The sequence below is a fragment of the Plasmodium vivax genome, chromosome 12 (assembly GCF_000002415.2).
Source record: "Plasmodium vivax chromosome 12, whole genome shotgun sequence".
NCBI classification, from domain to species: Eukaryota; Apicomplexa; class Aconoidasida; order Haemosporida; family Plasmodiidae; genus Plasmodium; species Plasmodium vivax.
The window spans coordinates 2,122,387-2,136,130 of record NC_009917.1 but is presented as its reverse complement, the minus strand read 5'-3'; the positions used below and the strand labels follow the sequence as shown (position 1 = coordinate 2,136,130).

The window sequence follows — 13,744 nt, the reverse complement described above, 5'->3', positions numbered from 1 at the left end:
GTTTAATGCGAACCATTTTTCGCACAATTAGCTCCAAGCTGGAGATACTTCTCACGTGCACACCACAGGTATATACATTTGTAGAGCGCCTAAGATGTTTTCGCAAGCGTAGAGGTGTTGTGGCCCCTCCACAGCAAATTTTCCACGCTGTGTACCACATGTTATTTGCTTCATTTTGCCTTATTTTATTTTTTTTTTCCCAACATGCACTCATTGTGTGAAACACTTTTTCAGTTAAAAAAAATATATATATGCTATTTACGATGAGGAACACATTTTAAGAGCGATTTCCGCTGCGCCATTCTCCGTTCCATGGCCACGCCGCCTTGGCCAATACGCCCGTCTCCCCTCGTGTTTATTCGCGCACACGAATAAATGTTCGCGGGAAGGGCGCTAACTCCTTGGGGATGTACTACTTGGTAGTGCCGGGAGAAAGCAAAATGATGGCGGTAAGAAGAAGGCATATATATTCACATTCACATACGAATTCATAATTATTTACATGCGGGTATTACTCATAGCGCGGCATACAAATGAGTAACCCCGCTTGGCGCAGCGCGTGAGGAGCATTTTTCGCGTCGACACCGGGGGAGGGAAAAAAAAAAAAAAAAAGCACAGGACATTGGCAGCCCCAAGGGACATACAACTTTTTCATTTGCGCGTACCCCACTTTCATGCGCACGCTTGTGGATATGTATGTTCCGATCCAAAAGCTTTTCATCCCTTAACATGGGTCCGTGCCCATGCCGCCTTGACCGTTCGTACCCTGGCCGCATGACCATTCGAGGGTTTAGCGTTTTCCTGATGATTCTTCCCCCCAAATGAGATTCCTTCCAATGGGCAGGGACAAAAATTCGCCCGGCATTTTGTAATTTCCCCCCATTTTCAGGCGATATATTTTTTTTTAATGGCAACAAAATGGATAGCCTATATGGCGATTTACCCCCCCCAGTATCAAATAGCAGCAACAAAATTGGGAACAATAACGACAAAAATAGTTCCAGTGAAGCAAAAAAAAACGACTATATTGAAATAAATAAATTTCTCATCACGCCAGCCATTATCCAAAAGAAAATTGCAAACATAAAAAATGTGAATAAAGAAATGGATAGTGACCAGAATGACAGGAAGGATGATGAGGCCGAGAAATATAGCAAGCATAACCATATCAACGCAGGTGAAGATAGCTGTGATAGTGACATTTACATCGATCGGGATGTAGGACGTAATGAAGAGAGGGCCACCTCACACAAGGGAAAAAATACTCCCAATGGGGAGAAAACACGGGAGAAGAATGACACACACATTGAAAAAATAATTAACATAAACAAATCAGTACAGGATGACTTAAGAAAAATCAGCGACAGACTGCACAAAATTCAGCGCAGTAATAATCGGCCTGAACAAAATATCTCCACAAATCACCTGAACGGTCAGGTAATTTCTGCAAAAGTGGAAAAAATTAAAAACATCGAAGTGAACATAAAAAAGGGAAAGTTACAAGACCATAGCAGTGGCGGTAATAGAAACAGCGCAGGTGCAGGGGAAGTTACATCTCCTCCAACGGAATATTTCCAAGCCGAGCTGTACGAAAAATACTTCATCGCAAACGCGAATGAAGATTATGATCCGAACAGGCCAAACGATTTGAACAAAATTATAAAAGAAAGAAAAAGGAAAAAAATCATCATGCTAGCTGCACAGAAGAAAAAGCTAGAAGAGGAACGACAAATGGAAGAAACAAACAAAATGGACGGTAAAAATGGACGTAAAGAATATGATCGGAAAAATAATTACTATCGATATGACCAACCGAATGGTGCCACTGCGGTGGGTAAATTCCCATTCGAGTCTGATCATAACAGTAACAGTTATACAAATAGTGGAATGCCTCCACTACATGATGAGGAGAAAGAACGAAACAGAGGCAGCCTATATAACCACTTCGACATAAGCGGAAGGAACTTCACTGCGAGGGGGGAATACAACCCCAGGGAGCGCTCCGAATGGGACACACCATATGACGATAAAGAATATGGAAAGGAAAAAAAAACGAGTGAGAAATTTTACGAAAATGTTAATCGGACCAAACTGTCAGATCCAAGTAATGATGATTACAAGAAGAAAAACAAAGAAGTGCCAAATGACACAAGTGAAGAGGTTGCCGCTCCAGTCAAAAAAGATTTTGCTACAAGGATGATGGAAAAAATGGGATGGAAGAAGGGAGAAGGGTTGGGAAAAGACAAGCAGGGTATCACCGCACCCCTAATTCTGCAAAAGGTCGACAAGAGAAGTGGTGTAATTGTACAAGCACCTGATATTTTAAAAAAACATAAATCTGGTGATGGTCAGGAGGACAATAATGATGATGGCAATTCCTTTTCAAAATCGAATGCAAATTTAGCACATTCGAATCATGCTCTAAGTAATAGCACCTCTAGGATTATTCGCCTGTCCAATCTCGTCACCAAAGACGAAGTTGACGACACGCTGAAGGAAGAAATAGAAGAGGAAGCCTCCAAATTTGGAAACCTGCTGAACATAAATATTGCCATTGATAAGAACTTAACGGATGCCCATGCCGTTAAAATATTCTGTGAGTACGAATCGAATGACCAGGCGCAGAATGCTTTGAACACATTCAAGGGTAGAACCTTCGCCGGCAGGAAAGTCGAGGCCATCTTTGCCACCGAGGAGGAGTACCTCTCCCACGGAAAAGCCCCCTAAGCAGCCAACGCAGAGCGGTGGCGCCAAGGGAAAAAAGCGCAGATAGCTGGGCGGTTGCACTTTCAAGGAAGAAAAAGAAAAAAAACTTCCTCAAATTGGCCTATCTGTACACAAATAATATGGCCACCCTTCGTGCGCTTACATTTTGCTGCGAAGCGGAGATAGGCCCCTTTGATGATTCTTCCACAGGCGCACCTTAATTTTGTTTTTTATTTTTTTTTTTAGTAATACTGAAGCATATTGTCATTTGTGTGGGGAGGAGAGCTCCCCCCCCCCCAATATGCACATTTCAAATTGGTCGAAGCATATTTTGCCCTTCCCAAATTTGTATACAACTTTTGTTTCCCAAGTGGTTACATTTTAATCGCTCCGATTCCCTTTAAAAAAAATGCCCCATTTTTTGTGTCACAAAAGGGATCTTTGTACAATTCGCAAACCATTTGTAGTTTCGTTCATATCGGGTTGGGATTTCGGCAGGAAAAAAAAAAAAAACTTCTACAGCTGCCCTTCCATTTTTGCATCCCCCGCTGCGTATAAAAATGAACAACACAAATTGGCGTATCTTCTGCGCACGTCCCAAAGTTTATCACAAGCTAGAGTAACAGAGTCGTTTTTCTTTTTCGCTAGAAGGAGAGTACGACTGCGGTTAACAGAGCAGAGGTCCTGTTGGCTCTCCCCCTCATGACGAGCAGAGCTGCCTTGAGGAACCTCGTTTTGGCTGACCTAAGTAGGAACTTCACCACATCGGATGGGATTAAATATGGCGCCGATTTTGTGCTGTACAGGGGTAGGTTTTAGTGGCCCACCCGGATTGCGTGCTAATGGGGAGGCGTCTCCCCGTCTGCGACGTGATGAGAAGCGAAGTGCACCCCCATACTGGCCGCCCCCTCTGCACCGTTTCAAATTCTCCCCCTTGTTTGCCTTCCAGGGGACATCGACGCGGAACACGGATTCGCGCTAATGTTCGTAAAGGAGGAAAACGCGCCCCTAAGTGATAAGGACAAAACGGTCATATGCAGGATATGCGAGAGTGTTAAAAAGAAGGTATGACATTTGCTGCGCTGCACGTTGCAAAAAAGTGGGAACCCTATCCTGTCTCCCCAATTTGGGGTCATTAAATAGCAGTAGCGAGGCCGCCCAATCAAGCCGCTCCATTTTGATGCCATCCCCTTTTTGCCGTCTCCCCCGCAGGGAATAATTGCATATGTGAATGGACACACTAAAGAAATTAAGTACGAGGAAATTTTTAGAAAAACGGAAGGATCCCCTGGTTGATGTGCCCAGCGCGCAGCGGTAGGGAAGAAATCAGGGGTGTTATATAATTCCCCAATTTGGGATATAGCCGCCTACAAAAGTAGCCTCTTTGTGGGGTATATTTCCCCCCAGCGGCGCGGACCACATTTATGTCAACCGCGTAACGGTTTGTATATGCCCCACCCGGGAGGCTAACCGAAGAGGACTCCCCTTTTTGGATTCATCAAATGGGGTTAAAAAAAAAAGAATCAAATTTTGTTATCACATCATTTGGTGTCGTACGGCATGGTACGACATGGTATCGTATCGTACCGCATCTTACAGTGCCAATAGTACGCACAACCCTTTTAAAAAAAAACGTAAAACATTAGCAGTTTTTGTTATCGGAAAATGGAGGGCTGCGTGGTCGGCACGGTCCGTACGTACGCCCGTGGGGAAATTAAAAAATGAGCAGCGACAAATAAGTGCGAAATGTGGGTATATGCGTGTGTGTGCGCATATGGGTGCGGCACGCGGGGAAGGCTCTGCTGGAACGCTGTGGGGGGGTCCCCAATGGGTGGACTTTTCCACCGGGTGGGCTTCCCATTGGGGAACCCCCGCTTCGCTTCGCATCGCGTCTCCACTCCGGGCTACGCTTCCCCCCACTAGGCGCTCAAGTTGAACGTCACGAGCGACTTGTCGACGATGGAGAAGTTCAGCCGGGTCAGCAGAGCGGCGGTGTTCCTATTAATGAGCGTGAGCTGAACGGGCAGGGCGTTGTCCATGAGGCAGAGCTGGATGAGCAGAATATAAATCATCAGCTTGCACTTGAGTTTGTCCGACGCGATAAAATTCTGGTCCTTCTTTAGCAGGAAGGTCTCCAAAAATTTCTGCCTAAAATCTGCGGGGAAGTAGCTCTTCCCCTGGGCGGCCAACTTGCTGTACCGCTCGAATTCCAGTTTGCCATTTTTGTGGAGGAGGAATTTGCCCAACTTGTCTGCGTTGAAGAAGATCGAATGCTGTGTTGTGGCAAAACAGAGGTAGGCATTGAGAACGGCAAAGACCATAGCCAGCTGCGAATTGGTTAGTTTCTTCCTAATGGAGTAGGATTCATTTTTTACAAAATGCTCCATGGTTTTTAAGCAAGTAGGATGTATTTCATCTTTCACGTTTTCCATTTTGGTGACCCCACTGAGTACATTCTGGAAGAGAGTCCTTTCAAAATGGTCGCTAAAATTGGCTAGCAAAATATCTGATAAATCAAATGAACTTAGAATATTTTTTTCATTTTTTACATAATCAGGGAGATAAAACTCGGGGGAATTTTCGTTCCCTTCTTCTTTCACCACATCTACATGGTTGCTTTTCGCCTTTCTGAGCATTTTCTTTTGGGAGGTAAAATCTTTCTGTGCGTCCTGGACATGCTGGTCGTCCTTCTCAGGCAAGGTACTTTTAATCTGCTCTTTGAAGTTTTTAATTTGAATAATATTTAGTATGTACAGAAATTTTGGATAAATGTAGAGCAAATAGTACAGGAGCACCGTTCTGTATTTGCGAATCATATCGTCTATATTTTTCTTCCTTTCTCCTTGGAAGGATTCCTTCGCTTCGTCATCCGGCTGGCATTCCAACCAGCGGTAATTCATCAAGTAGTCATTAATTCTGCTCTTCACTTGTTCCCCTGTGATTCTGCTAGAGTCCATAAAGCACGTGCTGCTTAGAATATCGCTCTGGATGCACTTCATCACATTTTGGTACAGCTCATTTAAGTTGCGGTGTATATTTTTCAGAACGTACTCCTTGGTAGGGTCGTACTGCCCATAGTGACTACTCAGCTGGATGTTGAGAGACACATCGTAAACATTTTGATAATACAGATTTATGATTAACCCGTAGAGGTACTCCTTGATGGACCTGAGGTGGTTCTTTTTAAAAAAGCTATTCACATACATGTTGCTATAATTCTGAATTTTGAACTGCAGTTTGTTCATCCACTTGTGGGAATATATTTCGTTCCTGATGAAGTTCCAGTAGAATTCTCTTTTTTTCTCCTCCTTCGAATTTACAATGTAGGCAGTTAACTCTGCGTAGTTGTAAATATCAATTTTGTATTTCTCTTCCTGCATGTCTTCCTCAATCACGACGATGTACTCGGTGACGCTGTTGCTTTTTTTCGCCCCGGTGATGTCGGTTTGGCCGCTATTTATGTAGCACGCTTGGTGCTTTCCCGAACCTTTGTTGCTTAACAAATCGTTGACGGAGTTTAGCTTCATCTCCTTCTTCTTAATCTTACTCTTAATGTTTTGAAAGTCCGTGTAGTTTTTCTTCATCTCTGGAGTTATTTGGTTCTTCAAATAGCTGATCGTATTTTTGTATGCCTTTACATATTCCCCATTGTTGACGCAGTACACGTCCAGATTCCTATTGGCAATATCGTTAACGTTTATTTTGAACCCTATACATTTGGAGTTAATCAGGGGGTGCACAATTATGTTCTTCTTCAGATCCTCCACTCTACTCCTCTCCAGCGTTACGTTTTCATTTCGGTAGCCAATTTCGCTTCCGCTTCGAAGCGTTTTCCCCTTCAAATAGTTCATCAGCAGTTTTTCCTTTCCGTGGCTACACAGCATATCTTCATCACTGTCATCGCTGTTCACGACGATGGCCACTTCTTCGTTTATTTTGTTTATGTACCTCTCGAAAGCTCCCAACCCGCTGCCCTTCTCTTCATCTCCCTGCGCAAAGTTCTTGTCTTGGAAACTTCCCCCCTTGGTGCGGACGCACCCCATGTAGTGGTAACTAGACAGCGTGTTGTTCTGCCAAGCGCCATCCTCTATGTATCGGTCGTCAATATCGTTCATCTGCTTCACGTTGAGGTACTTCTGCTGGAGCTCCTTTATAGCGCTTTGCTGTACCTTCTTATACTTAACCTGCATCATGAAATTCGTGCCCGTTTTATAGGTGGGCTCTTTAACAAACCCGCTGGCCGAATCGACCAACATAAAGTCGTCAGAGTCTGAGTTATGGTCATCCACGTTGAGCAGCTCTATGTCCTTCTTCTTGGCCGACCGTGAGTTGCTCCTACTGGGGGCATTGTACGTACGTGAGTAGAGCACATTATAGAAGGAGTGAAACAGCTTATCGAAAAAAATGCTCGAATTGTTTTCATCCTTAATGATGTTACTTTTTAAAATGTCATAAAAGGAATCCCTCAGGGAGAGGCGGTCCCCTTTGTAGGTCATACTGTTCGTGCTGACGTTGCCCGTGCGACTGGAAGTGCTGCTATTACGTTCGTCAAAATATTTTTTTATCTTTTTTAAATTTAAAAAGTTTTTATGTTTATACTTGTTAAAAATTACGTACAGCAAATTGTACCCCTTACTCCCATCCTTAATCCTCTGCAGTAAATCGTTGAAGCTGTTCTTCAAATAATTCTCATGCAGCACATCACAGAAAATGTCATTTTTGGATAACATGTAAATGTGCTTATCTGCATGGTAATTTATATCATAATTCACATTGAGGGTTTTCCTTTTCTCCTTTTTGTTCAAAAGAAGGTGCGTCAGAAGATTCCTCTCTTTGGAGGCCATCACATTGGGGTTGCTCAAAACGGACGAATAATTCAGATTCTCATAAAGGGTAACATAAAACAGCATCTTCATTTTCTCTTTGCACACTTTACACTCTTTGGTGGATTTTCCTGGTGAGGCATTCCCACTACATTCATGCGAGAGGAATAGCTTCTTCACATTTTCCACGCTTAAATTGTTGTATGCATTTTTCTTCTTAACTAATTTTTCTAAAAAAATGTCGTGATTTTTGTAAAAATGCTTCAACATGTTATGCCTCACAATTCGATAGAGCATTCTTCTTTTCTTCTTCTCGATGTAACTTCTGTTGTTCATGTAGCACTTCCACAGGTAGAGTTTATTAAAGAGGGTGTTCATTTTGTTTCTATCTACATCGTCTCCATACTTGTTTAGGAAACTAATTTGTAAGTTTTTTTTTTCCCTATTTTTGGCCACCTTCACAATTTTGATCAGGTCCCTCAGATAAGGGGGGTACCTCTTAAGCAGGTTAATTCTTCTTTTTTCGCATCTTCTCACAACTTTGTCTTTTTTTTCCCTTTTGGCCCACGAGCGGGTTGCTTCCTGGCTGTCCCTCATTTCCGCGCTTGCCAGGGGGTCCCATTCGTTCGTGTTTTCCCCATTGCTGCCCCTCTTGGAGATTTTCTCACTTCTGTTTTTCTTCTTTAGGGGTCTCCCCTCAATAAGAATTTCCTCCTCACTGGACGTGTAGATCTCACTATCGTCATCATAGTCAAACAGAAATTTGTTGTTATAAATGAGCAACTTTTTATTTATCAGCTCGTACAACAGACTGTTGTTTCCCTCTCCGTGTTGCTGCTCCTCACCCTTCACGTTGCTTTTGCTTCCCTTGCTTCTCTTTCCTGGCGAGGTGTTACCCCCTCCAGTGTTACCCCTTCCCGTGTTGCCTACCTTCCTACCGTCACTCCCTTTCCTTCCCAATAAAATGTCGTTTATTTCTTTATATGACACCAAATACCTCGTAATAATATTCAAACACTTATCGTAAAAGGCGTCAAAATTGCAACTCCTGTCCCCCTCATTGATAAAGAAAGATTCGAGGTGGTTTCGGATGGCCTCCTTGGACTGGTTCCTCTTCCTTATAATATCCTCCTTCAGCTGTTTCAAATCTTTCAGGTGCCTCTTTAATATTTCCGAGTTGTACGTATTCTCATCGTCCACAAAGTTAATGTTGTGTTTGTTTAGGGAACTCCTCAGCGCCACTAGGACGACGCGGTTCGCGGGGGTGCTCAAGGAGTTTTCCATCTTCTGTTCTCTCACGTGTGGAGCTTAAACGCGCTTTGTGGCAGCCAAAAAAGGGAATTTATACACGTGGGAAATACTTTCTACCCGGGGGGCAGCAACTTATATTCCCCACTGAGCAAAAACCAACGCTGCAATTTTCCCCAGTGCCGCAATTCTCAGCCCAATTCGGGTCTTCTACAAATTGCTACTTTGGGCGCTGTTTACTTCGCTCTTGTTTCTCCTCCACCTCGCATGGTCACGCTTGAAGCATCACGATGCGTTAACGCTGACGCTAATTTGGTTCTTTTTATTTTTACTTATTTGCTTTTTTTACTTGTTACTCCCCCTTTTGGACTTTTGTACGGATTATTTTTCTTCGGCAAATTTGCCGTTACTTCATGCTCCTTACAGGCCTTCAGGGGGGGGATGGAGCATATGCCTATTCCTCCCAAATAAACGTCACCTAAACGTCACGTAAATGTCACCTGAACGTCACGCAAACGTTATAAAATGTCATGCTTGAAAATGTTATTTACAAAAACAACCTGCATGTACAGCGCATCCTTCACTCGCATTTGAAATGCGCTTCGAAAAATTCGCAGAAGAATTACAGGCGGGTACTGTCCCTTTTCAGGTTATCACAACTTTTTTTTTTTTTTGGAACCCTTTTTGGCTACCTCAAATATCGGATGAGATGTGGGACAAAATTGCAGGCAACAAATTAGCAGGGCGTAAAATATGCCGCTAAAAAATGAGGTCAAGATGCGGCAGAAATGCTACCCCAATGCTGCAATACGCGGCACTGTCATGGTAGGAGGAAAATACGCCTCCTCACCTGTTTTTTTTGGTGCATTTTGTTGAAATTTTTTTTTTTTTTTTCTCACCGCGAATTGGAATGCTATTATGTGGAAAAAACGGATTTTGTATTTTACCTATTTATGAGAAAATTAATTCGAAAAAGTTTTGCCCTTTTCCCCCTTTTGGCACAAAAAACCACATCGTTAAAGAGGGCCACCCGTAAGAATGTATATATACAGCATATATTGTAGCAACTTCATACTCGCAATGTCGTGTCGGCAGGACTGCCCATCCCGCATGTCCCATTCGGCTCACAAGTCCTCTTTCGCCGGAGGTATTCCCCCCACGCAGAGAATCTTGGCAATTGTTTTATCCGCCATTTCTTGAAAGGGGGCGGGGCAACCGGTTCACTCTCTTTAAATCGGAAAAAAGCTGAATTGTAATTTCATGGCACTGTAATGCTAATTCGTATCGTTTGAACGACCATTAAGGGTGTTTTTTTTTTTTTTTTTTATTTTGGCGAGAATGTTAAGGGGATGGTGACCAACTTGTACAGTAAAAGTTCCCCATTTGGTAATGAAAGCAGTTTTTCTATTTTAATCCCCCCCCCGAGCGAACAAAGCAATTTTTTAAAACGTACGCGACGTATATAAGTAAACAATGCGGTATAGTACAGGGTTAAAAAATTGGGAAGAAATCTTTGCAAAGGTTTTGCCATCCCATACGTGGGGGCTGTCTTTTTGCATAGTGAACCATCGAAAAGGGGTACCACCTCGGGGCACGCCCACAAAATGTCTACTCTTATTCACCTGCGTGCAACTTGCTAATGCGTTAGTTGCCACCTCCGTTCGGGAGACACGTTCTTAAGCCTCCCCCTTGTTCGCGTTGCTCTGCCCACCCGTTCCTCGCTGCTCTTCGCTGCCTTCCACTGCTCTGCTGTTTTCTTCACTTTTTTATAAATTTAAAATTGAGAAAACCCAGGCAAACGCAATTTTAAAGCGTGACAGTGCACTCGCAGCAGTAACAAATTGAGGTTTTCCAATTTTGGAAGCTTTCCAAATGTATGCGCCATCCGATTAGCCTTTACGCACCTCCCCGTAACAATGCTCTGAAAAGTAAAGTGGCAGGAAAATTACGCCCCCTGTGAGGCTATTTGTGCGTGTGACCAAATGGACAAAATGGTTGCGAAAGTGAAATAAAAATTGGGTAACATATCATGGTAAAATAAGAAATTATAAAAAAGGTACATTAAAAAAAGAGGAAAAAAAAAGGAAGATTCCATTTCGGTACATCACAAAGTACAACCCTTAATGGTTACACGCATTGGGGGTACCTTTCTACGAACAAATCTTTTTTCTTTCTTTTTTTTTTTTTTTTTTTATTCGCCCCCCCAACCGTAGTATAACTGCAAAAAGGCCATTCTTCCCTTCTCTCATAAGCAAATAAAATTGTTCTTTCTTACGTACATAAATAAGCTAGTAGCCCGCTGAAAGGTCAACCCATTTTATGCGTCACCCCCCCAATGGGCATTTAAAAATATGACCAGCAATGTCGGTACTAATCCAAAGTTGCCAATGCCGAGTGGGGAGAAAGAGCACATCCTAGCTGCCTCCCTGGAAATAGACAAGCAAAAGAACACGTGCAAAACTTATACACAAAAAAGACATGTAAATTATTTACTCGAAATAAAGAGAAACAATAAAAAGATAGAAAAACCTTGCCCACATGGAAAGGAGCCCTCAGATGAGAAGAGCACCTTATCACTTAACAGAAATGGACGCACCAAAATTTGCAAAGTTAGTAAAAACGAAATTCACCTCAAAAGTGAGAAACAAATAAGCGAAGCGCACTCTTATCATGAGCATAAGGACACTCCTCAAATGCTGACTGAGGGGAGAAGAAGAACCGCCTGCACAATGGTCCATATAAATAAAGTGAAAAACTGTAAGGTGTGCCCCATGGGTATTCTAAAAAAGGATCAGGTAAATGGAAATCCACGGGGAGTCGACGCCCGAGCGAGCTTCGAAAAGAGCAGCTGCAGTAGGGCCATGTCCACTCTGCTAAAGAATGCAACAGTGAAAAGGGGCCACGGCAAAAAAGGGGAACAAAAAAGTGGCATACACGTTACGCATAAATGTGGAACTCTCGTCGAAAGTAAAAATGACCACCTGAACGCGCGAAAAAATGCAACAGTTGCCACAGCGCACATGAAAGGCCCCCCACAAGACACACAATTTCAGCAATCAGGAAGAGGCGTGATCCCCCACACAACCTGCACAATTTTAAAAAGTAAAATGAGAAGAAATTCACCAAAGGAGGGCCTAACCCCTCACTCTAAGGAAAAAATAAAAGGGAGAAACGAATTCTATAGGAAATGCCAAATTGGAAAGGAGAAAAAATGCACATTATTACCTGATCAGGTCAGGCAAACAGAAAAAGGTGATACATATGGTGGACACCGAAATGAAGAAAAAAATGGAACAGCCTGCAAAAGCGCAACGAAGAGAGAGGGGTGCCAAGTGTTATCTCAAGCAAAAGTGAAAAATGTAAAAAGTTGCACTCTTAAGAGGGGGGAACCCCAATGTGGGTCAAAAGAAGGCACAGAAAGTGAGTTTATTAAAAAAATTGCTCAATCAAACTGCACCGAGGAGGCAGCGGAAGACGTGAGCACAAATGGGGGAACTCCTCCTCCCACGAATAGCATAAAGAGATGCAGAGTCAGAACCATTTTGTTGAACAAAACGTGGCTGCAAGAAGGGGCTATGACAAAATTGGTGTCGCTCGAAGGGGAGGACTCCGCCGGAAAGTTACCCAATGAAAATAATTCTGGAGAGGAACAGCCCATGGGGGAGCCACCCCACGTTACAAGCACACATAAAGCAGAACCGAAAAAGCAAAATGGAGAGGAGATGCAACACACACATAGGTACAAAACCATAGAAGTGAAGGTGAAAAAGGGCAAAGGGCTGCGAAAAGAATACCTCATTACCAGCCAAATCGGGAAGGGGACGTTCGGAAAAGTCTGCCTAGGAATTCACATACACACACACGAAATAGTGGCAATAAAAATTTTAAACAAAAAAAAGTTACAACGATTAATCAGTTACGAAAAAATAATGAAGGAAATAAAAATACATGAACAGATGGACCACAATCACATATGCAAATTATACGAAGCATATGAAGATAGAAAATATATATATATGATATTAGAGTATGTTTCCAACGGAGATTTATTGGCCTATGTTTGTAAAAAAAAGAGAAGAATAAATGAAGACACAGCGAGGAGAATCTTCTACCAGCTAATCAGTGCAGTGGATTATTTACACAAATTTAATGTTGTTCATAGGGACTTGAAACCAGAAAATATTTTACTAGATGATGAAGAAAATATAAAGCTAATCGATTTTGGTCTCTCCACTGTGTATGAAAAAAATAATTTATTAACAACATCATGTGGGTCCCCATTTTATACCTCTCCAGAAATATTACTGGGAAATAAATATCATGGAGAATTAACGGATGTGTGGTCCCTGGGAGTTATCCTTTTTTTATTACTTAATCGCAAGCTGCCATTTAATCATACCAATTTGAATGTACTCTTCCAGGAAATTATAAAAGGTCTGCTCCATTTCGAACCGCACATTTCCGAAGGCGCAAAAAATTTAATTCGAAATATGCTCAACGTAAATTTCCAGAAGAGGTATTCCCTCAGGGAGGTAAAAACGCATCCATGGTTTAATTCCTACCATATGAAGAAAAAAAATTTCACAAAATTGCTACAAACCAGCTGTCACCTAATTTGCTGTAATGTATGTTCATACAAAATTATCATTCTGAGCAGTACCCAGTGGATGCGCTTAATTTTAAATAAAATTGGCAAAATTTATGCCATTGGAGTGGATCAAGTTTGTCGCGAATTAAGAGAAAAAGGGAAAAATTCCATCAAAACGAGTTTTTATCTTTTGCTAAATAAAACCATTCGAATGGTATCCACCAATAGTTCTTTATGCTCCCACCTTGTCCTAGTCACACACATGGGTGTCCATCCTGAGGGGGGAAATTGTCTACCCTTCCACCATGAGGAGTTCTCCTCTCCACATGGCAATGCCGCTTCCGAATGACCCACTTGGTTAAGAAGCATTTCTTCGTTT

General features: G+C 42.5%; 4 protein-coding genes across 4 annotated transcripts, besides 8 other annotated features; 3 read left to right on the top strand and 1 right to left on the bottom strand.

Moving 5' to 3' along the window:
* Positions 1-409: 409 nt before the first annotated feature.
* On the top strand, positions 410-2,727 carry PVX_117780 (RNA binding protein, putative; the record flags this gene model as incomplete). Its single annotated transcript, XM_001615800.1, has 2 exons — positions 410-449; positions 890-2,727. The coding sequence occupies exon 2, from the start codon at positions 919-921 to the stop codon at positions 2,725-2,727; it is 1,809 nt and encodes a 602-aa protein (XP_001615850.1). The 5' UTR covers positions 410-449; positions 890-918.
* Positions 455-486: a microsatellite.
* Positions 1,743-1,776: a microsatellite.
* Positions 2,346-2,382: a microsatellite.
* A 472-nt stretch (positions 2,728-3,199) lies between the features above and the next one.
* On the top strand, positions 3,200-4,330 carry PVX_117775 (tRNA intron endonuclease, putative). The gene is made up of 3 exons (XM_001615799.1): positions 3,200-3,514; positions 3,656-3,771; positions 3,919-4,330. The coding sequence occupies exons 1-3, from the start codon at positions 3,409-3,411 to the stop codon at positions 4,000-4,002; spliced, it is 306 nt and encodes a 101-aa protein (XP_001615849.1). The 5' UTR covers positions 3,200-3,408; the 3' UTR covers positions 4,003-4,330.
* Positions 3,456-3,541: a microsatellite.
* Positions 4,331-4,625: 295 nt separating the features above from the next.
* PVX_117770 (hypothetical protein, conserved) lies at positions 4,626-9,467 on the bottom strand (the record flags this gene model as incomplete). Its single annotated transcript, XM_001615798.1, has 1 exon — positions 4,626-9,467. Exon 1 carries the CDS (start codon positions 8,811-8,813, stop codon positions 4,626-4,628), a length of 4,188 nt encoding a protein of 1,395 aa, XP_001615848.1. The 5' UTR covers positions 8,814-9,467.
* Positions 6,600-6,629: a microsatellite.
* Positions 7,297-7,371: a microsatellite.
* Positions 8,421-8,444: a microsatellite.
* A 1,661-nt stretch (positions 9,468-11,128) lies between the features above and the next one.
* On the top strand, positions 11,129-13,714 carry PVX_117765 (serine/threonine-protein kinase, putative; the record flags this gene model as incomplete). Its single annotated transcript, XM_001615797.1, has 1 exon — positions 11,129-13,714. The coding sequence occupies one exon, from the start codon at positions 11,129-11,131 to the stop codon at positions 13,712-13,714; it is 2,586 nt and encodes an 861-aa protein (XP_001615847.1).
* Positions 12,720-12,741: a microsatellite.
* Positions 13,715-13,744: the final 30 nt, after the last annotated feature.